This window comes from Pleurodeles waltl, chromosome 3_2 (assembly GCF_031143425.1).
Source record: "Pleurodeles waltl isolate 20211129_DDA chromosome 3_2, aPleWal1.hap1.20221129, whole genome shotgun sequence".
NCBI classification, from domain to species: domain Eukaryota; kingdom Metazoa; phylum Chordata; class Amphibia; order Caudata; family Salamandridae; genus Pleurodeles; species Pleurodeles waltl.
In genome coordinates this window covers 96,057,348-96,079,466 of record NC_090441.1, presented here as the reverse complement: position 1 = coordinate 96,079,466, position 22,119 = coordinate 96,057,348, and the positions used below count along the sequence as shown (strand labels likewise).

The following is a 22,119-nucleotide window of genomic DNA, read 5'->3' as shown; positions in this document are numbered from 1 at the left end:
GTTCCGATCCTGATTCTTTGCTGATTTAGACCTCCCGGCCATTTTGACTTGTCTATCGCGACCTGGTGCCTCCTGAACTCTGGCAATCGCTTTCGTACTCTAGGCCGCGATAGCGAATAAGGCGCGCTCTTCTCCTCAGGGCCACGCCGGTACAGGCTGCAATTTTTGCGGTCTCAGGCCTACTGGTGGATTTTTAAGTGAGTTCACGGGCAATCAGGCCAGCCAGCACCACACGAGGTCAGCAATCAGTACCCAGCTCCAGTCCCTCTTCGGCACGCAGAAGAGGAGTGGGGCCCACAGTTTTGATGAATCACGGGCTCGCTCAGTACTTTCATCGCCTCATATAACATCCGGAGTATTCAGGGGCCATTTCCCAGCCCGCACTTGTAGTAGGTTACCCCCAAGCCTGCTGTTGCTTTCCTACAGGGCCCCCTGCAGGGGGAGGCACGACACCCCGCTCCTTCACTCCTCCACATCAGTCCGGGGCCCCCGTGGGCCGGCCCCCCCCGCTGCTGTCTCACGAGGCCCCCCTCACCCGATATAGGGGGGGGGAGGGGAGGAAGCCTACGGCGAACGAATATTTAGCGGGGGGGCACCCAGCGCGGGACTCATCCAATGTTGGGCTTCACGCCCTCACGAGGTGGGCCGCATCAGCTCCGCGCACCCACCTCTCTGCCCGGCTCCAGGGCCTCGTCCAGCCCGGCGCGGGCAGCAAAATGGCGGCCGCGGCACTCCGGCGCGATTCACTTGCCGGCGAGTCCTCCGCGCGGCCGCCCAACGATCACGGAGCCAGCATTGGGGCGAGAACGACCCACAGGACAGGTCCCGCCACAAGAGGTGCGGGAGCGGCGCCCCCGGAGCGCCCCGCAAGTTCTTCTTGGGCGAACCCAAGAGGAGCGCCGATTCAAGCGTCTCTCCCGGTCGCCATCTTGGCTCCCCTCCCCACTCTAAAGTTACCATAGCCATGGGATGCACTTTAGTCTGATTGTCAGAATTGGTGACTGGATAAGTTTGTCCAGCCAGGTATTGACCAGGGGAAACCAGTTTCTCTGTCACCATGGTGACACTGGCACCTGTATCCCTCAGGCCTTCTACACTTGTCCCATTAATTAAGAGCTGCTGCCTGCATTTTTGCATGTTAGGGGGCCAGGCAGCCAGTATGGCTAAATCCACCCCACCCTCAGAGACTAATGTAGCTTCAGTGTGACACCTGATTTTCTCTGGGCACTGTTGATCCCACTTGGAGACTAGCCATTCCAGTGTTAGCTGGAGTAGAGTTAGAAGTGGAACCTTTCTTGGGACAGGCCTTGTCTCAAATTTGCTGTCCAGGCTGATTGCAGGTACGACACCAGACCTTTTTGGGATCAAAGTTTTTACCCTTGTCCCCAAAATTGTTTTGTGAAGAGGCTCTGGGCCCACCCTCCTGAGCAGGTTTTTGGGGGCCTGTAGAAGACTCTTTACTATTTTACCCTTTGGATGTCTCAACACTCTTCCCCTGGGGAGGCTTTGTGACCCCTTTCTTTTGGTCACCCCCTGTGGAAGTCTTGGTCACCCTAGTCTTGACCCAATGGTCCGCCTTCTTTCCCAATTCTTGGGGAGAAATTGGTCCTAGGTCTACCAGATGCTGATGCAGTTTATCATTGAAACAATTACTTAATAGGTGTTCTTTCACAAATAAATTGTACAACCCATCATAATCATTTACACCACTGCCTTGAATCCAACCATCCAGTGTTTTTACTGAGTAGTTAACAAAATCAACCCAGGTCTGGCTCGAGGATTTTTGAGCCTCCCTGAACCTAATCCTGTACTCCTCAGTGGAGAATCCAAAGCCCTCAATCAGGGTAGCTTTCATGAGGTCATAGGATTCTGCATCTTTTCCAGAGAATGTGAGGAGTCTATCCCTACACTTTCCAGTGAACATTTCCCAAAGGAGAGCACCCCAGTGAGATCTGTTTACTTTTCTGGTTGCACAAGCCCTCTCAAAAGCTGTGAACCATTTGGTGATGTCATCACCATCTTCATATTTAGTTACAATCCCTTTTGGGATTTTCAACATGTCAGGAGAATCTCTGACCCTATTGATGTTGCTGCCACCATTGATGGAACCAAAACCCATCTCTTGTCTTTCCCTTTCTATGGCTAGGAGTTGTCTCTCTAAAGCCAATCTTTTGGCCATCCTGGCTAGCAGGAGGTCATCTTCACTGAGGCTATCCTCAGTGATTCCAGAGGTGCTGGACCCTCCTGTGAGGGAAGCAGTATCTCTGACTATCACATTTGGAGTTAGGGTTTGAGGAGCCCTGACTTCCCTAACTAGGAGTGGTGGTGGGACTTCCTCCACATCACTAGTTTCTTCCTCTAGGAGGTCATCCTCAGAGGGGTTGTCTTTAGCAAACTCTGCCAAAAGCTCCTGGAGCTGTATTTTGGTAGGGTTTAAACCAGCTTTAATATGTTTTAATTTGCAGAGAGACCTTAACTCTCTCATCCTAAGATGGAGGTAAGGGGTGATGTCGAGTTCCATCACATTCTCTTCTGCATTAGACATTATGTTTCTAAAAGTTGGAATACTTTTTAAGAATCTAAAACTATCTCTAGAACTTATTTCAAACTTTCACAAAACTTTTTAAACTCTAAAAGAAATGCTAACAGGGACTAACAGAAGGCCCTAGCAGGACTTTAAAATTTTTTGAAATTTAGTTCAAATTTCAAAAATCAGTTTCTAATGACAATTTTTGGAGTTTGTCGTGTGATCAGGTATTGGCTGAGTAGTCCAGCAAATGCAAAGTCTTGTACCCCACCGCTGATCCACCAATGTAGGAAGTTGGCTCTGTATGCACTATTTCAAAGTAAGGTGTAGTATGCACAGAGTCCAAGGGTTCCCATTAGAGGTAAGATAGTGGCAAAAAGAGATAATTCTAATGCTCTATTTTGTGGTAGTGTGGTCGAGCAGTAGGCTTTTCAGAGGAGTAGTGTTAAGCATTTGTTGTACACACACAGGCAATAAATGAGGAACACACACTCAGAGACAATTCCAGGCCAATAGGTTTTTGTATAGAAAAATATATTTTCTTAGTTTATTTTAAGAACCACAGGTTCAAGATTTACAAGTAATACTTCAAATGAAAGGTATTTCAGGTAGGTACTTTAGGAACTTTGAATAATCAAAATAGCATATACAGTTTTCACATAGATTACATATAGCTATTTTAAAACTAGACACTTAGTGCAATGTTCAACAGTTCCTGGGGGAGGTAAGTGTTTGTTAGTTTTTGCAGGTAAGTAAACCACCTACGGGGTTCAAGTTTGGGTCCAAGGTAGCCCACCGTGGGGGGTTCAGAGCAACCCCAAAGTTACCACACCAGCAGCTCCGGGCCGGTCAGGTGCAGAGGTCAAAGTGGTGCCCAAAACACATAGGCTTCAATGGAGAAGGGGGTGCCCCGTTTCCAGTCTGCCAGCAGGTAAGTACCCGTGTCTTCAGGGGGCAGACCAGGGTTTTTTTTAGGGCACCGGGGGGGTGGGGGGGACAGGGGGGTCGGAGGGGGGTTGACACAAGTCCACACAGAAAGTACACCCTCAGCGGCACGGAGGCGACTGGGTGCAGTGTGCAAACAAGCGTCGGTTTTGTATTAGAAATCAATGGGAGACCAAGGGGTCTCTTCAGCGATGCAGGCAAGGGTGGGGGGGGCTCCTCGGGGTAGCCACCACCTGGGCAAGGGACAGGGCCTCCTGGGGGTCACTCCTGCACTGGAGTTCCGATCCTTCAGATCCTAGGGGCTGCGGGTGCAGGGTCTTTTCCAGGCGTCGGGATCTGAAATCAGGCAGTCGCGGTCAGGGTGAGCCTCGTGATTCCCTCTGCAGGCGTCGCTGTGGGGGCTCAGGGGGGGCAACTCTGGCTACTCACGGTCTCGCAGTCGCCGGGGAGTCCTCCCTGAAGTGATTGTTCTCCACAAGTCAAGCCGGGGGCGTCGGGTGCAGAGTGTCAAGTCTCACGCTTCCGGCGGGAAACGCGAGTTGTTTTAAAGTTGCTCCTTTTGAAACAAAGTTGCAGTCTTGGGTGAACAGAGCCGCTGTCCTCTGGAGTTCTTGGTCCTTTTAGAGCAGGGCAGTCCTCTGAGGATTCAGAGGTCGCTGGTCCCTGGGGAAAGCGTCGCTGGAGCAGTGTCTTTAGAAGTGGGGAGACAGGCCGGTAGAGCTGGGGCCAAAGCAGTTGGTGTCTCCGTCTTCTCTGCAGGGTTTTTCAGCTTAGTAGTCCTCTTCTTCTTAGGTTGCAGGAATCTGAGTTCCTAGGTTCTGGGGAGCCCTTAAATACTAAATTTAAGGGCGTGTTTAGGTCTGGGGGGTTAGTAGCCAATGGCTACTAGCCCTGAGGGTGGGTACACCCTCTTTGTGCCTCCTCCCAAGGGGAGGGGGTCACATTCCTATCCCTATTGGGGGAATTCTCCACCTGCAAGATGGAGGATTTCTAAAAGTCAGTCACCTCAGCTCAGGACACCTTAGGGGCTGTCCTGACTGGCCAGTGACTCCTCCTTCTTATTCTCATTATCTCCTCCGGCCTTGCCGCCAAAAGTGGGGCCGTGGCCGGAGGGGGCGGGCAACTCCACTAGCTGGAGTGCCCTGTGGTGCTGTAACAAAGGGGGTGAGCCTTTGATGCTCACCGCCAGGTGTCACAGTTCCTGCAGGGGGAGGTGTGAAGCACCTCCACCCAGTACAGGCTTTGTTACTAGCCACAGAGTGACAAAGGCACTCTCCCCATGTGGCCAGCAACATGTCTCGAGTGTGGCAGGCTGCTAAATCCAGTCAGCCTACACGGGTAGTTGGTTAAGGTTTCAGGGGGCACCTCTAAGGTGCCCTCTGGGGTGTATGTTACAATAAAATGTACACTGGCATCAGTGTGCATTTATTGTGATGAGAAGTTTGATACCAAACTTCCCAGTTTTCAGTGTAGCCATTATGGTGCTGTGGAGTTCGTGTTTGACAGACTCCCAGACCATATACTCTTATGGCTACCCTGCACTTACAATGTCTAAGGTTTTGCTTAAACACTGTAGGGGCACAGTGCTCATGCACTGGTGCCGTCATCTATGGTATAGTGCACCCTGCCTTAGGGCTGTAAGGCCTACTAGAGGGGTGACTTATCTATACTGCATAGGCAGTGTGAGGTTGGCATGGCACCCTGAGGGGAGTGCCATGTCGACTTACTCGTTTTGTCCCCACCAGCACACACAAGCTGGCAAGCAGTGTGTCTGTGCTGAGTGAGGGGTCCCCAGGGTGGCATAAGACATGCTGCATCCCTTAGAGACCTTCCCTGGCATCAGGGGTACCAGTTACAAGGGACTTCCCTGGATGCCAGGGTGTGCCAATTGTGAAAACAAAATACAGGTATGGGAAAGAACACTGGTGCTGGGGCCTGGTTAGCAGGCCTCAGCACACTTTCAAATCAAAACTTAGCATCAGCAAAGGCAAAAAGTTAGGGGGTAACCATGCCAAGGAGGCATTTCATTACAGGTGTCCTCCTTCTTTGTAGTTCTGCAGGAATCTGATTTCCTGGTGCCAGAGGCTCCCCTAAATAGTGCATTTAAGTTTTTTTCGGGGAGTTTAGGGTAGTAGCCAATGTGCTACTTATCCCTGGATTCATTACACCCCCTATATGACCACTTCCTGTTTGCATAACTTGTTTTTCCTCCCATAAGATATGAATGCAGAAGTCAGAAATTGCACTGTGTCCACTTTATAAAGTGAATAGAACTCCTATTTAAAAACGTACTTACCAGAATAATTTGTTTCTGATGCCTAAACATATATAAAGATACTTGCTATTTGTATAAATTGGTGTAGATCTCCTTTTTGAGTTGTCTCATTTATTGACTGCTGGGAGTATTTATGGATGTCTTGCACTCCTCTATGTGAAGCCTAAGGCTGCTCAACCACACTCCTTCCAAATAGAGCACTTTGGGATTGCATAGCAAGCCCTGTCCAATCATTGGGGAATCCCTGGTCCCACTACACTATATTGACATACCACATAAAGGGCCAGCTTCCTACAAGGAGCATATCTGCTAGTGCAGTTATGTCCTCACATGTAAAATAATGCACCCTGACTAAGGGCTGTAAAGCCTGCTGTAGGGGTGACTTACATATATTGCATGCAGTGTTAAGGGGACAAGGCACACAAGCTGTGTGCCATGTTGTGTTTTAATTTTTAGCTGCACCAAGACATGCAGCTTGCAGTGGCAGTCTGCATGTGCTAGGTGTGGGGTCTCTAAGAGTGTCACAATACATGCTGCAGCCCTTGGGGGCCTTCTTTGATACCCGAGCCCAAGGTACAGTGGTGCCATTTACTAGGGACTTACAGGGGGGACCAAAGGTATTGCCAATTGGGGAACAATTGCACAGTTTTAGGGAAAGAATTCTGGGACTGGGGACCTGCTTATCAGGAACCCAGTGCACTTGAAGTCAAAATTCCATTGAATACCAGGCAAAAAGTGGGGCTGACCATGTGAAAAAGGTGCACTTTCCTAGACCTGCCATCTTATGTGTGTCAATCAAGTCATGATTAATGGATTGAGAACTTTATTCAAAAGATCTGAAACATTAGAGTTGACAGTGACAACCTTCCCCTGCTCAAATGCACATAGCAGCTAGCTCTTGGAATAAAATCTCTCTACTTCATGGATGATTTTAGCTTTTAAAATTATTACAGAAGCAGAATTTAACTGACTCGGTGCTAACACCAAAACCTCACAATGCTCATCCCCCTGATTCATCTAAAAACCCTCTGGCCTGAAATCCATTATGCCTCCCTTGTTCACAGCTTTTCCATGAGTCGTTCAAATTTGGTTATGTTCATCCTTTTCTTGAAAAGCATTATACTGATATTAAACTTCCATATCATTATCAACCCCACAGCCTCCCAGCTCATGGCAAATATCCTGCAGATATGTCAAGCAGGCCAACTAGAAAAATACATTGTTGACTACCTACTTGCAGGCAAATTGCTATCTGGCTTCTGTTCAGGGCAAAGTAAATGATACCCTACAAATCTTTAATGAGGGTAAATAGGTGCCTCCTTATTTTCAGTGATGTCAGATCTGCAGTATTTGACACCATCAACCATGTGAACATAAGGTGACACAACTAGTGTTAGTGGCACCATTGGGTAGTGGTGTCCATTCTTTATGACAATTACATCTCTCGCCCTACCTTTCTAACTCTGCCCCTGTTTTGGATGTTTCTCAAGGCTCTATACTCACTGTCACTCTTCTGTCTATACACTGAAACTCTGGAGGAAGCTCTAGAAAAAATGGGATCCCTTCATCAGCATGCAAAAATACATAAAAGTTGATGATGGTAATAGCCTTCTGAGCTTCACCTCCTGACTCCCTGAATAAAGGGGTTTGAATGTTCCTTTTAAGCGTAACTCTCACAAGGTCAAATGTCTCCTCACCTTTCCCAACTAATCTCTGTAGTTACCCTCTGAATGGATTAACAAGTTGAATGATCTCAACACAGCACTTAGCTTAAAGCTTGACAAAATCCTCACTCTTTAGATACATGTCAAAAATATGACTAAGAGTGGCAGATACCAATTAAGGTGGAGGTCTGAGGAATGTTAAACCCTTCCTTCCAAAATGATATTTCAAGCGAGCCATTCAAGCTCATGCAGTTTCACACATTGACTATGAGAATGCCCTATTTACTGGTTTTCCCCAAAATAATCCTACAATCTGATGCCAGGCTGATCGGTAGCACCCAAGAAATGTCATCGTATATCACCTATTCTAGCTTCTCTGAAGTGCCTCCTGCTGATGTACAAATGCAATTACTGGCAAAACCTAAAAATCTTTTTACCAAAATAGCTTATTAGAAATTGAAGATGGCTGAAAGGGCTTTAACAACTGCTTTATCTCCTCTTTAAAACACAGCAATTCAGGACTAAAAGCCCCCTCAAAAACTGTTGGGCCTCCAAAAAAATCTGACATCTTTTTTTGCCTTAACTGTGGTATTTTCCTTATCCTGTACTGCTTTATCATGCCTCTGTCTCATCAGCATTGCCTGAGGGTAAGTGAAAAGTGAGTAGGAGAGGGCAGCCTTGTAGCCTTGATGTCTCCTGTTGACAGTCTTCTCAGACATCTGTGTAGGGACTCTGATTAGATTTTGATAATGTTCAACTTTTTCTTTACTCTCTGTGTTGTCGCTTGTGAAATGTTTGTTGTTTCTTGATGTTGCCCCCCTTTAATGTAGTAAAACAGAATCTTTATTCATTATTCTAAAACATAGAATCCAGAGGAGTGTACGGACCTGTTGAATGATCTGCATAGCTGCATCGAAAAAGCGATGGACAAAAAATCCATTAAAAATACACCTGAAGGTATGAACTTGAAGATTGTATCACTTCTGCTATCATGTTTGAAGTGTTTTGATGTCTAGTAGTTGTGTGATGAGTTGTTTCAATACCTATGTTAAAACTTGTTTGCTTGTACCTTATTTAGTCTTCACAAGTTCACATTTGCACAGCTTTTGAGTTGAATGCATCTGAAATCATTGGATTGGGCATTGCCAAGTAGGATAGTGAAAGGAAGTGTGTGTCTGGGTTACTCACAGTTTACTGCAAACTGCAATAATAGGCCACTTTTTGAACATCTGGTGATTGCTTGGAGAATTATTTGATCTAAGCAGTTCTGTACCCAGTCTGTGTTCTAAATCACAAAATTGTGAAAATTCCTGTTGTTCTATAGTCTGCAGAAAAAGCAGAGATGGCTCATGTGCCATTTGCAAACTTATACAAATGAATGTATGTATGTGTTTGCATAGCAGGAACCTAGCCAAAAGTCTGTGGAGATAAGCTACTTGGACTTGTTCTTTGTGCAGTGGGGAGGAGATGGTTCTGCAAATACATGAGGGGGTAAGAAGGGACACAGGAGTAGTGAATCAAGGTGGTCAAAGAGAAGAGCCACTAGGAGAGGCTAAAGGTGTTTGCTTTGGCAAGTTCCAAGAGTGCTTTACCTCTCTCTGCCCCCTCCTTCATCCTGGTCCTCTTCCAGATGCTGTGGGCATTTCTGCTGATCCATCTTCTGTCAAACGTCCTTCAGAATTTATGGGAGGATCAAACGCAGCTTATTTTTGTCACCCCAGAATGAGGGAGGAGGGTTTGGTCTGCTGATCTTTTGGTGCTTAGCACTCTCCTGTCCACTTGGGGATTGAACTCTGTCGGTTATAGGCTTTTTGCCTTCTTGGTGAGCCTGCTACTAAATCCATCTACACAGGCTACTGGATTTTTTTTTCAATGGTGCAAATTGGAAAGTGTCAACCCATTTAAATTTCACCTCTCTAACATCATCCAGTGTATGTTGTTCCTTGCACACAAGAGCCTGGGAGCGACTGCAGTGAAGGGCTATCTTATGGCCATGTTTGCGTTTATATGTCTTCTTGATTGATCTTCTCTGTTTAGATCTTGACTGGTAATCTGTTTTATGAAAGGTTTACTTTACTTGCTCCCTCCCACTCTGTTCATTATTTATTGCATCTAAAAGACAGAATTACAGTAGTTCATTTACCTTTGGAAAATTATACCTCCAGTTTCCTTTGATAGATTTTTAGCATTTTAGAGTCTATCTAAAGCTAAAAATACACGCAATTTAATAGATTGGTGTTGGATTCTTATTGTGTCATGTTTCTTACTTTTCGTTTTGGTACTGCTAAACGCTTTACACCCGTTACCTTGATTAAGCCTGGCTGTTCTGTGCCTCAGCCACCCAGGACTGAGGTAAGAGTTTACTTTAAAAAATCTAACCGGACCTGATAACAATTGTGATATTATTACATGGTGAGGTTCTCACAACCACACCCTATAATAATCCACGTTTATACACACTGGGCAAGAAAGACTTTCAAGTGCATTTGTGTATATGCTGCAAGGACCACAGCTTCTCTCACAACCCTTTCCAAGTGCTTGGCTGCCACATGGTCATGATTGCATACATTTACAAAGCATTACTGTCTCACATCTCAGGCACTCAATGACAGCAACTCTCTGCCACCTGTTTTACCTGATTTCCATGGTTAGTCCGCTCTACTCAGTCCTGGCCCCCTGGGAGGTGCTGTTTAGGGATTCATTCATTGGGTGTGTGTAAGGAAATGCCTCCTTGGCATGGTTACCCCCTGACTTTTTGCCTTTGCTGATGCTATGTTTACAATTGAAAGTGTGCTGAGGCCTGCTAACCAGGCCCCAGCACCAGTGTTCTTTCCCTAACCTGTACTTTTGTTTCCACAATTGGCACACCCTGGCATCCAGGTAAGTCCCTTGTAACTGGTACTTCTAGTACCAAGGGCCCTGATGCCAGGGAAGGTCTCTAAGGGCTGCAGCATGTATTATGCCACCCTAGAGACCCCTCACCCAGCACAGACACACTGCTTACCAGCTTGTGTGTGCTGGTGAGAACAAAATGAGTAAGTCGACATGGCACTCCCCTCAGGGTGCCATGCCAGCCTCTCACTGCCTATGCAGTATAGGTAAGACACCCCTCTAGCAGGCCTTACAGCCCTAAGGCAGGGTGCACTATACCATGGCCAGTCAGGACAGCCCCTAAGGTGTCCTGAGCGGAGGTGACACTAACTTTTAGAAATCTTCCATCTTGCAGATGGAGGATTCCCCCAATAGGGATAGGAATGTGACCCCCTCCCGTTGGGAGGAGGCACAAAGAGGGTGTACCCACCCTCAGGGCTCGAAGCCATTGGCTACTAACCCCCCAGACCTAAAAACGCTCTTAAATTTAGTATTTAAGGGCTCCCCAGAACCTAGGAACTCAGATTCCTGCAACCTAAGAAGAAGAGGACTGCTGAGCTGAAAAACCCTGCAGAGAAGACGGAGACACCAGCTGCCTTGGCCCCAGCTCTACCGGCCTGTCTCCCCCCTTCGGAAGAAAACTGCTCCAGCGACGCTTTCCGCAGGACCAGCGACCTCTGAATCCTCAGAGGACTGCCCTGCTCTAGAAGGACCAAGAAACTCCCGAGAACAGCGGCCCTGTTCAACAAAGACTGCAACTTTGTTTCCAGAGGAGCAACTTTAAAGACCCCTGCAATTCCCACCAGAAGCGTGAGACTTGCAACACTGCACCCGGCGACCCAGACTCGACAGGTGGAGAAACAACGCTATAGGGAGGACCCCCAGGCGACTCGGAGACTGTGAGTAACCAAAGTTGTCCCCCCTGAGCCCCCACAGCGACGCCTGCAGAGGGAATCCCGAGGCTCCCCCTGACCGCGGCTGCCTGACTCTCAGATCCCGACGCCTGGAAAAGACCCTGCACCCGCAGCCCCCAGGACCTGAAGGATCGGGACTCCAGTGCAGGAGTGACCCCCAGGAGGCCCTCTCCCTTGCCCAGGTGGTGGCTACCCTGAGGAGCCCCCCCTTTCCTGCCTGCATCGCTGAAGAGACCCCTTGGTCTCCCATTGATTCCAATTGAAAACACGATGTGTGTTTGCACACTGCACCCGGCCGCCCCCGTGCTGCTGAGGGTGTACTTTCTGTGCTAACTTGTGTCCCCCCCGGTGCCCTACAAAACCCCCCTGGTCTGCCCTCCGAAGACGCGGGTACTTACCTGCTGGCAGACTGGAACCGGGGCACCCCCTTCTCCATTGAAGCCTATGTGTTTTGGGCACCACTTTGAACTCTGCACCTGACCGGCCCTGAGCTGCTGGTGTGATAACTTTGGAGTTGCTCTGAACCCCCAACGGTGGGCTACCTTGGACCCAAACTTGAACCCCATAGTTGGTTTACTTACCTGCAAGAACTAACAATTACTTACCTCCCCTAGGAACTGTGAAAATTGCACTGTCTAGTTTTAAAATAGCTATATGTGTTTTATTTGAAAAGTATATATGCTATTGTGATTATTCAAAGTTCCTAAAGTACTTACCTGCAATACCTTTCATGCAAAGTATTACATGTAGAATTTGAACCTGTGGTTCTTAAAATAAACTAAGAAAAGATATTTTTCTATACAAAAACCTATTGGCCTGGAATCGTTTCTGAGTGTATGTTTCTCATTTATTGCCTGTGTGTATGTACAACAAATGCTTAACACTACTCCTTTGATAAGCCTACTGCTCGACCACACTACCACAAAATAGAACATTAGTATTATCTCTTTTTGCCACTTTCTTACCTCTAAGGGGAACCCTTGGACTCTGTGCATACTATTCCTTACTTTGAAATAGTGCATACAGAGCCAACTTCCTACAGAGGTATATCAGGGGGCTGGGATTATTTCCTATGTTGTGCAGACTGTTGCTTGACAATGAGAGCAAAGTGACTTAAACAATCTGGCTCGTATCCAGCAGTGGATGTAACCACTTTTAACCATTCTGATCTACACTGTGTACCCAGAAAAGCAAGTGAAAGAGCAGGACAAAGGCCCAACATGTACTTCTCCCTGACTGGAATAAAGAAAGTTGGGTGAGACTTCCTTCTAGTGCCCCCAAGAATAAATATTCTTCCTCATGGCAAGAAATGTGTACTTCTCCTGGACTATGAAACAATAGTATGTACAATTGCAGCACAGATGTTTGCCAGTAACAGGATTTTTATGAATGATTGTCCTCATTAAGTCTGCAAACTAGTCATCCACCATCAAGAACGCTGTGGTACTCCAACTGACTTGAGAATAGTGAACTTTGAAGCTAAGGTGTAGGTTGTGCTGTGAATGACACAAATCCCAGCTGACTAAAGCTCATCTTGGGAAGTGTGTCATTTTGTAGTCTGAAGAAGATGCTTGCACCATCTCAGTGAGCCTGAATTTTGAAAAATTCCAACATCATAAACAATAAACCTGCATCCTCCCTGACCTCCCCTGTGAGCCAGATGTGTACTTATTTGCCTCCAACTATCCCTTAAGGATCACTGACAGTTTTTTATTCTAACCACAGACACTGGATTGTGTCCATCTTGCTGCGGCCATTTACCCTTATTCCAAAAATGTTGGAACCATATCTCCAGCTCTACAGTTCCAGAGATTGCATCATGTAATTAGGTGGGTGGACCTTAACCCAAAATCCTTTGCTTCCACGGACTAAAAAACGTGACTGTGATGTACCATTTTGGGATAGGGACACCTGAAATGTGGTTGCCCTTTGAGATGCCATTGTAAATGATGGCATACATCAGTTTTACCCTGCTTTAAAAATGTTTACTTGATGGTGAGACTACTTGGGCTCTTACTTGGCGTCACCTTGACACACAGGATAGTGACTGCTGCACTCAAGTTAGCTTTTTTCATAAGTAGATTCTTAAAACTGGCCTTGGCACCTGTGAAATATATTTTCATCATGATTCATTTTAATTTGTCTCTTTCAGTGAAAGGATTTTTGGACCTTCTTGAATGGAAACGTGTCTGCACTATCTCAAACCCACTGAGTTGTCCAGTTCTGCACCCAAAGCCAAGGACACTAGGGCAGAGGCCCAGCAAATGTTATCCTACTGGAAACATTCTCTCCCTCAGTGTGCTACCATTCGTACATTGGCTGAGATTTGTGGCAAACAGTGGCTTAAAAATGCCTGAAAGCAGTGCTCCTCCCTTGAGTCAGCACTTCTGCTGGACCCCTATGCAGTCAATGTTTTTTGATTCTATATTGTCCTTTGGAATCCATGATATATATATTTTTTTACTTCCTATGATTTAAGCACAATAAATATAAATATGTATGCGTTATCACCTTCTATTTTTGTCCCTGTAAGGAAATGCCTCCTTGGCATGGTTACCCCCTGACTTTTTGCCTTTGCTGGTGCTATGTTTTGAACTGAAAGTGTGCTGAGGCCTGCTGTAAAGAAATGGCTCCCTGTTGCAGTTACCCCCCACTTTTTGCCTGATACTGATGCTGACTTGACTGAGAAGTGTGCTGGGACCCTGCTAACCAGGCCCCAGCACCAGTGTTCCTTCACCTAAAATGTACCATTGTATCCACAATTGGCACACCCTGGCATTCAGATAAGTCCCTTGTAACTGGTACTTCTAGTACCAAGGGCCCTGATGCCAAGAAAGGTCTCTAAGGGCTGCAGCATGTCTTATGCCACCCTAGAGACCCCTCACTCAGCACAGACACACTGCTTACAAGCCTGTGTGTGCTGGTGAGAACAAAATGAGTAAGTCGACATGGCACTCCCCTCAGGGTGCCATGCCAGCCTCTCACTGCCTATGCAGTATAGGTAAGACACCCCTCTAGCAGGCCTTACAGCCCTAAGGCAGGGTGCACTATACCATAGGTGAGGGTACCAGTGCATGAGCACTGTGCCCCTACAGTGTCTAAGCAAAACCTTAGACATTGTAAGTGCAGGGTAGCCATAAGAGTATATGGTCTGGGAGTCTGTTTTACACGAACTCCACAGCACCATAATGGCTACACTGAAAACTGGGAAGTTTGGTATCAAACTTCTCAGCACAATAAATGCACACTGATGCCAGTGTACATCTTATTGTAAAATACACCCCAGAGGGCACCTTAGAGGTGCCCCCTGAAACTTAACCGACTATCTGTGTAGGCTGACTAGTTTTAGCAGCCTGCCACAAACCGAGACATGTTGCTGGCCCCATGGGGAGAGTGCCTTTGTCACTCTGAGGCCAGTAACAAAGCCTGCACTGGGTGGAGATGCTAACACCTCTCCCAGGCAGGAATTGTCACACCTGGCGGTGAGCCTCAAAGGCTCACCTCCTTTGTGCCAACCCAGCAGGACACTCCAGCTAGTGGAGTTGCCCGCCCCCTCCGGCCAGGCCCCACTTTTGGCGGCAAGGCCGGAGAAAATAATGAGAAAAACAAGGAGGAGTCACTGGCCAGTCAGGACAGCCCCTAAGGTGTCCTGAGCTGAAGTGACTCTAACTTTTAGAAATCCTCCATCTTGCAGATGGAGGATTCCCCCAATAGGGTTAGGATTGTGACCCCCTCCCCTTGGGAGGAGGCACAAAGAGGGTGTACCCACCCTCAGGGCTAGTAGCCATTGGCTACTAACCCCCCAGACCTAAACACGCCCTTAAATTTAGTATTTAAGGGCTACCCTGAACCCTAGAAAATTAGATTCCTGCAACTACAAGAAGAAGGACTGCCCAGCTGAAAACCCCTGCAGCGGAAGACCAGAAGACGACAACTGCCTTGGCTCCAGAAACTCACCGGCCTGTCTCCTGCCTTCCAAAGATCCTGCTCCAGCGACGCCTTCCAAAGGGACCAGCGACCTCGACATCCTCTGAGGACTGCCCCTGCTTCGAAAAGACAAGAAACTCCCGAGGACAGCGGACCTGCTCCAAGAAAAGCTGCAACTTTGTTTCCAGCAGCTGTAAAGAACCCTGCAAGCTCCCCGCAAGAAGCGTGAGACTTGCAACACTGCACCCGGCGACCCCGACTCGGCTGGTGGAGATCCGACGCCTCAGGAGGGACCCCAGGACTACTCTGATACTGTGAGTACCAAAACCTGTCCCCCCTGAGCCCCCACAGCGCCGCCTGCAGAGGGAATCCCGAGGCTTCCCCTGACCGCGACTCTTTGAACCCAAAGTCCCGACGCCTGGGAGAGACCCTGCACCCGCAGCCCCCAGGACCTGAAGGACCGGACTTTCACTGGAGAAGTGACCCCCAGGAGTCCCTCTCCCTTGCCCAAGTGGAGGTTTCCCCGAGGAATCCCCCCCTTGCCTGCCTGCAGCGCTGAAGAGATCCCGAGATCTCTCATAGACTAACATTGAAAACCCGACGCTTGTTTCTACACTGCACCCGGCCGCCCCCGCGCTGCTGAGGGTGAAATCTCGGTGTGGACTTGTGTCCCCCCCGGTGCCCTACAAAACCCCCCTGGTCTGCCCTCCGAAGACGCGGGTACTTACCTGCAAGCAGACCGGAACCGGGGCACCCCCTTCTCTCCATTCTAGCCTATGTGTTTTGGGCACCACTTTGAACTCTGCACCTGACCGGCCCTGAGCTGCTGGTGTGGTGACTTTGGGGTTGCTCTGAACCCCCAACGGTGGGCTACCTTGGACCAAGAACTGAACCCTGTAAGTGTCCTACTTACCTGGTAAAACTAACAAAAACTTACCTCCCCCAGGAACTGTGAAAATTGCACTAAGTGTCCACTTTTAAAACAGCTATTTGTCAATAACTTGAAAAGTATACATGCAATTTTTATGATTTGAAGTTCCTAAAGTACTTACCTGCAATACCTTTCGAACAAGATATTACATGTTAAATTTGAACCTGTGGTTCTTAAAAATAAACTAAGAAAAGATATTTTTCTATAACAAAAACCTATTGGCTGGATTTGTCTCTGAGTGTGTGTACCTCATTTATTGTCTATGGGTATGTGCAACAAATGCTTAACACTACTCCTTGGATAAGCCTACTGCTCGACCACACTACCACAAAATAGAGCATTAGTATTATCTCTTTTTACCACTATTTTACCTCTAAGGGGAACCCTTGGACTCTGTGCATGCTATTCCTTACTTTGAAATAGCACATACAGAGCCAACTTCCTACATTGGTGGATCAGCGGTGGGGTACAAGACTTTGCATTTGCTGGACTACTCAGCCAATACCTGATCACACGACAAATTCCAAAATTGTCATTAGAAATTGATTTTTGCAATTTGAAAAGTTTTCTAAATTCTTAAAAGACCTGCTAGGGCCTTGTGTTAGATCCTGTTTAGCATTTCTTTTAGAGTTTAAAAGTTTGTAAAAGTTTGAATTAGATTCTAGAACCAGTTGTAGATTCTTAAAAAGTATTCCAACTTTTAGAAGCAAAATGTCTAGCACAGATGTGACTGTGGTGGAACTCGACACCACACCTTACCTCCATCTTAAGATGAGGGAGCTAAGGTCACTCTGTAAAATAAAGAAAATAACAATGGGCCCCAAACCTACCAAAATACAGCTCCAGGAGCTTTTGGCAGAGTTTGAAAAGGCCAACCCCTCTGAGGGTGGCAACTCAGAGGAAGAGGATAGTGACTGGGAGGAAAATTCCCCCCTACCAGTCCTATCTAGGGAGAACAGGGTCCCTCAAACCCTGACTCCAAAAATAATAGTCAGAGATGCTGGTTCCCTCACAGGAGAGACCAACACCTCTGAAATCACTGAGGATAACTCCAGTGAAGATGACCCCCTGTTAGCCAGGATGGTGATAAGATTGGCTTTGGAAAAACAGCTCCTAGCCATAGAAAGGGAAAGAAAAGAGATGGGCCTAGGTCCCATCGATGGTGGCAGCAACTTAAATAGGGTCAGAGATTCTCCTGACATCCTAAAAATCCCCAAAGGGATTGTAACAAAATATGAAGATGGTGATGACATCACCAAATGGTTCACAGCTTTTGAGAGGGCTTGTGTAACCAGAAAAGTAAACAGATCTCACTGGGGTGCTCTCCTTTGGGAAATGTTCACTGGAAAGTGTAGGGATAGACTCCTCACACTCTCTGGAAAAGATGCAGAATCTTATGACCTCCTGAAGGGTACCCTGATTGAGGGCTTTGGATTCTCCACTGAGGAGTATAGAATTAGATTCAGGGGGGCTCAAAAATCCTCGAGCCAGACCTGGGTTGATTTTGTAGACTACTCAGTAAAAACACTAGATGGTTGGTTAACTGGAAATGAAGTGTGTGACTATGTTGGGCTTTATAATTTGTTTATGAAAGAACACATTTTAAGTAACTGCTTCAATGAAAAGTTGCATCAGTATCTGGTAGACCTAGGTCCAATTTCTCCCCAAGAATTGGGAAAGAAGGCAGACCACTGGGTCAAGACTAGGGTAACCAAAACTTCCACTGGGGGTGACCAAAAGAAAGGGGTTACAAAAACTCCCCAGGAGAAAGTGGGTGACACTAGAAACAAAGAAAAAGAGTCCTCTGTAGGCCCCCAAAAACCAGAACAGGTGGGTGGGCCCCAAGACACAACCCAAAACAAAGGTGGGTACCAGGGTAAGAACTGGGATGCCACTAAGGCATGGTGCCACAACTGTAAACAGTCTGGGCACCACACCAAGGACACTTCTTGTCCCAAAAACAAACCCCAGAACAAAATTTCAGGGGTAACCAGTGTAGCCATTGGAGATGACTCCTCAGATGAGGAGGTCTTCATAGCTTTCAACTGGAAAATGGGCCCAACAGGTGAGTTGGAGATTCCAGAGGGAAGTAGACACTTCCACCACCTACAGGTGAATGGAATCCCAGCCACTGCCCTGAGAGACACTTGTGCCAGTCACACTATTGTGCATGACAGGCTGGTGCTCTCAAACCAGTACATCCCAGGTGAGATGGCCAGAGTAAGAGTTAGCCCAGACAGGGTCACTAATAGGCCTGTGGCTCTTGTGCCCATAGAAGTGGGTGGAACTTTTAGCTGGAGAAGGGTGGTAGTCAGTACAGACCTCCCCCTTGATTGTCTCCTTGGAAATGACTACCCAGAGGTTAGTCAGAGCCTAAGAGAAGAACTGGTCCAGGGCCAGTCCTCTCCCAAGGATTCTGGAGTGCCTGCCTCTGCAGTAAATGCAAGTAGGCCCCAGAGGAAAAAGAAAAGGAAACAGAGTAGGAAAGGTGGACAACCTTTAGCCAAGGTTCCAGCAAGCCAAGGAGATTCTGCTCCAGTAGGGGAGAACTCCAAAAATGGCTCTGATAAAGTCCAACCTGACCCACAAGAAGTCCTGGCTAGTCAGGCAACTGTTAAACCTGAGTGGGTGGCTCCTCAGCTAACAGAAGAAAGAGTGGAAGAAGGGTGTTTACTACAAAATGTGGTAACCCCCCACTCTAATACAGCAGACAGGCACCCTGAACCCAAAGAAGCCTGTAACTTAGCCCCTTCCCTTGTAGGTGAAGAGCTAAAGGTGTGGTTCTGGGCACTGACAGCTGTCAGTGGCCTCTGCTGGGTGTTAGCCTTTATGGCTGCACTATCCTTGGCATGGTGGTCAGACCCCATGCCAAATAGCAAGTTAGGCCCCCTGACCCTGTTGGTCATGGTGGGGTTACTCCAGCTCTGGGTAACCTCTTTGGGTAAGCTAGGGATGACCCTGGCTAAGATAAGATTAGCAGAGGTGGATACCTCTAAACCCAAAATAAAAAGAATGGGTGGAGACATTGAAGAGGCAGACAAGAGGCAATTCAGACTAGGTCCTATCACTGTGGAAGTGGGTCAGTTCCCCAAAGGGAATGACCTGAACAGAAGGATGTAAGGCAGAGTAGGCCCTGCAACTAACCAGCCTATTTCTCCTACTCTTCCTCGCCTGACAGACTAGGAAGACTCTCCCAGCTTTGGCTGAGTCTCCTGGCCTGTGGGCTGGGGGGGGCTTGTTTAAAGAAATGGCTCCCTGTTGCAGTTACCCCCCACTTTTTGCCTGATACTGATGCTGACTTGACTGAGAAGAGTGCTGGGACCCTGCTAACCAGGCCCCAGCACCAGTGTTCCTTCACCTAAAATGTACCATTGTATCCACAATTGGCACACCCTGGCATCCAGATAAGTCCCTCGTAACTGGTACTTCTAGTACCAAGGGCCCTGATGCCAAGGAAGGTCTCTAAGGGCTGCAGCATGTCTTATGCCACCCTAGAGACCCCTCACTCAGCACAGACACCCTGCTCACAAGCCTGTGTGTGCTAGTGAGAACAAAATGAGTAAGTCGACATGGCACTCCCCTCAGGGTGCCATGCCAGCCTCTCACTGCCTATGCAGTATAGGTAAGACACCCCTCTAGCAGGCCTTACAGCCCTAAGGCAGGGTGCACTATACCATAGGTGAGGGTACCAGTGCATGAGCATGGTACCCCTACAGTGTCTAAATAAAACCTTAGACATTGTAAGTGCAGGGTAGCCATAAGAGTATATGGTCTGGGAGTCTGTCAAACACGAACTCCACAGCACCATAATGGCTACACTGAAAACTGGGAAGTTTGGTATCAAACTTCTCAGCACAATAAATGCACACTGATGCCAGTGTACATTTTATTGTAAAATACACCACAGAGGGCACCTTAGAGGTGCCCCCTGAAACTTAACCGACTATCTGTGTAGGCTGACTAGTTTTAGCAGCCTGCCACAAACCGAGACATGTTGCTGGCCCCATGGGGAGAGTGCCTTTGTCACTCTGAGGCCAGTAACAAAGCCTGCACTGGGTGGAGATGCTAACACCTCTCCCAGGCAGGAATTGTCACACCTGGCGGTGAGCCTCAAAGGCTCACCTCCTTTGTGCCAACCCAGCAGGACACTCCAGCTAGTGGAGTTGCCCGCCCCCTCCGGCCAGGCCCCACTTTTGGCGGCAAGGCCGGAGAAAATAATGAGAAAAACAAGGAGGAGTCACTGGCCAGTCAGGACAGCCCCTAAGGTGTCCTGAGCTGAGGTGACTCTAACTTTTAGAAATCCTCCATCTTGCAGATGGAGGATTCCCCCAATAGGGTTAGGATTGTGACCCCCTCCCCTTGGGAGGAGGCATAAAGAGGGTGTACCCACCCTCAGGGCTAGTAGCCATTGGCTACTAACCCCCCAGACCTAAACACGCCCTTAAATTTAGTATTTAAGGGCTCCCCTGAACCCTAGAAAATGAGATTCCTGCAACTACACGAAGAAGGACTGCCTAGCTGAAAACCCCTGCAGCGGAAGACCAGAAGACGACAACTGCCTTGGCTCCAGAAACTCACCGGCCTGTCTCCTGCCTTCCAAAGATCCTGCTCCAGCGACGCCTTCCAAAGGGACCAGCGACCTCGACATCCTCCGAGGACTGCCCCTGCTTCGAAAAGACAAGAAACTCCCGAGGACAGCGGACCTGCTCCAAGAAAAGCTGCAACTTTGTTTCCAGCAGCTGTAAAGAACCCTGCAAGCTCCCCGCAAGAAGCGTGAGACTTGCAACACTGCACCCGGCGACCCCGACTCGGCTGGTGGAGATCCGACGCCTCAGGAGGGACCCCAGGACTACTCTGATACTGTGAGTACCAAAACCTGTCCCCCCTGAGCCCCCACAGCGCCGCCTGCAGAGGGAATCCCGAGGCTTCCCCTGACCGCGACTCTTTGAACCCAAAGTCCCGACGCCTGGGAGAGACCCTGCACCCGCAGCCCCCAGGACCTGAAGGACCGGACTTTCACTGGAGAAGTGACCCCCAGGAGTCCCTCTCCCTTGCCCAAGTGGAGGTTTCCCCGAGGAATCCCCCCCTTGCCTGCCTGCAGCGCTGAAGAGATCCCGAGATCTCTCATAGACTAACATTGAAAACCCGACGCTTGTTTCTACACTGCACCCGGCCGCCCCCGCGCTGCTGAGGGTGAAATCTCGGTGTGGACTTGTGTCCCCCCCGGTGCCCTACAAAACCCCCCTGGTCTGCCCTCCGAAGACGCGGTGTAAGGAAATGCCTCCTTGGCATGGTTGCCCCCTGACTTTTTGCCTTTGCTGATGCTATGTTTACAATTGAAAGTGTGCTGAGGCCTGCTAACCAGGCCCCAGCACCAGTGTTCTTTCCCTAACCTGTACTTTTGTATCCACAATTGGCAGACCCTGGCATCCAGATAAGTCCCTTGTAACTGGTACTTCTAGTACCAAGGGCCCTGATGCCAAGGAAGGTCTCTAAGGGATGCAGCATGTCTTATGCCACCCTGGAGACCTCTCACTCAGCACAGACACACTGCTTGCCAGCTTGTGTGTGCTAGTGAGGACAAAACGAGTAAGTCGACATGGCACTCCCCTCAGGGTGCCATGCCAGCCTCTCACTGCCTCTGCAGTATAGGTAAGACACCCCTCTAGCAGGCCTTACAGCCCTAAGGCAGGGTGCACTATACCATAGGTGAGGGTACCAGTGCATGAGCATGGTACCCCTACAGTGTCTAAACAAAACCTTAGACATTGTAAGTGCAGGGTAGCCATAAGAGTATATGGTCTGGGAGTCTGTCAAACACGAACTCCACAGCACCATAATGGCTACACTGAAAACTGGGAAGTTTGGTATCAAACTTCTCAGCACAATAAATGCACACTGATGCCAGTGTACATTTTATTGTAAAATACACCACAGAGGGCACCTTAGAGGTGCCCCCTGAAACTTAACCGACTGTCTGTGTAGGCTGACTAGTTCCAGCAGCCTGCCACACCAGAGACATGTTGCTGGCCCCATGGGGAGAGTGCCTTTGTCACTCTGAGGCC

At 48.3% G+C, this 22,119-nt stretch overlaps 1 protein-coding gene across 1 annotated transcript in view; it reads left to right on the top strand.

Annotated features, from left to right (window-relative positions):
- MYBBP1A (MYB binding protein 1a) overlaps positions 1-22,119 on the top strand; it is a 647,917-nt gene that overhangs the window by 212,984 nt on the left and 412,814 nt on the right. Inside the window, exon 14 of the mRNA XM_069226890.1 lies at positions 8,278-8,368. Within this exon, the coding sequence (XP_069082991.1) occupies positions 8,278-8,368 (91 nt within the window). The remainder of the gene's footprint in view (positions 1-8,277; positions 8,369-22,119) is intronic.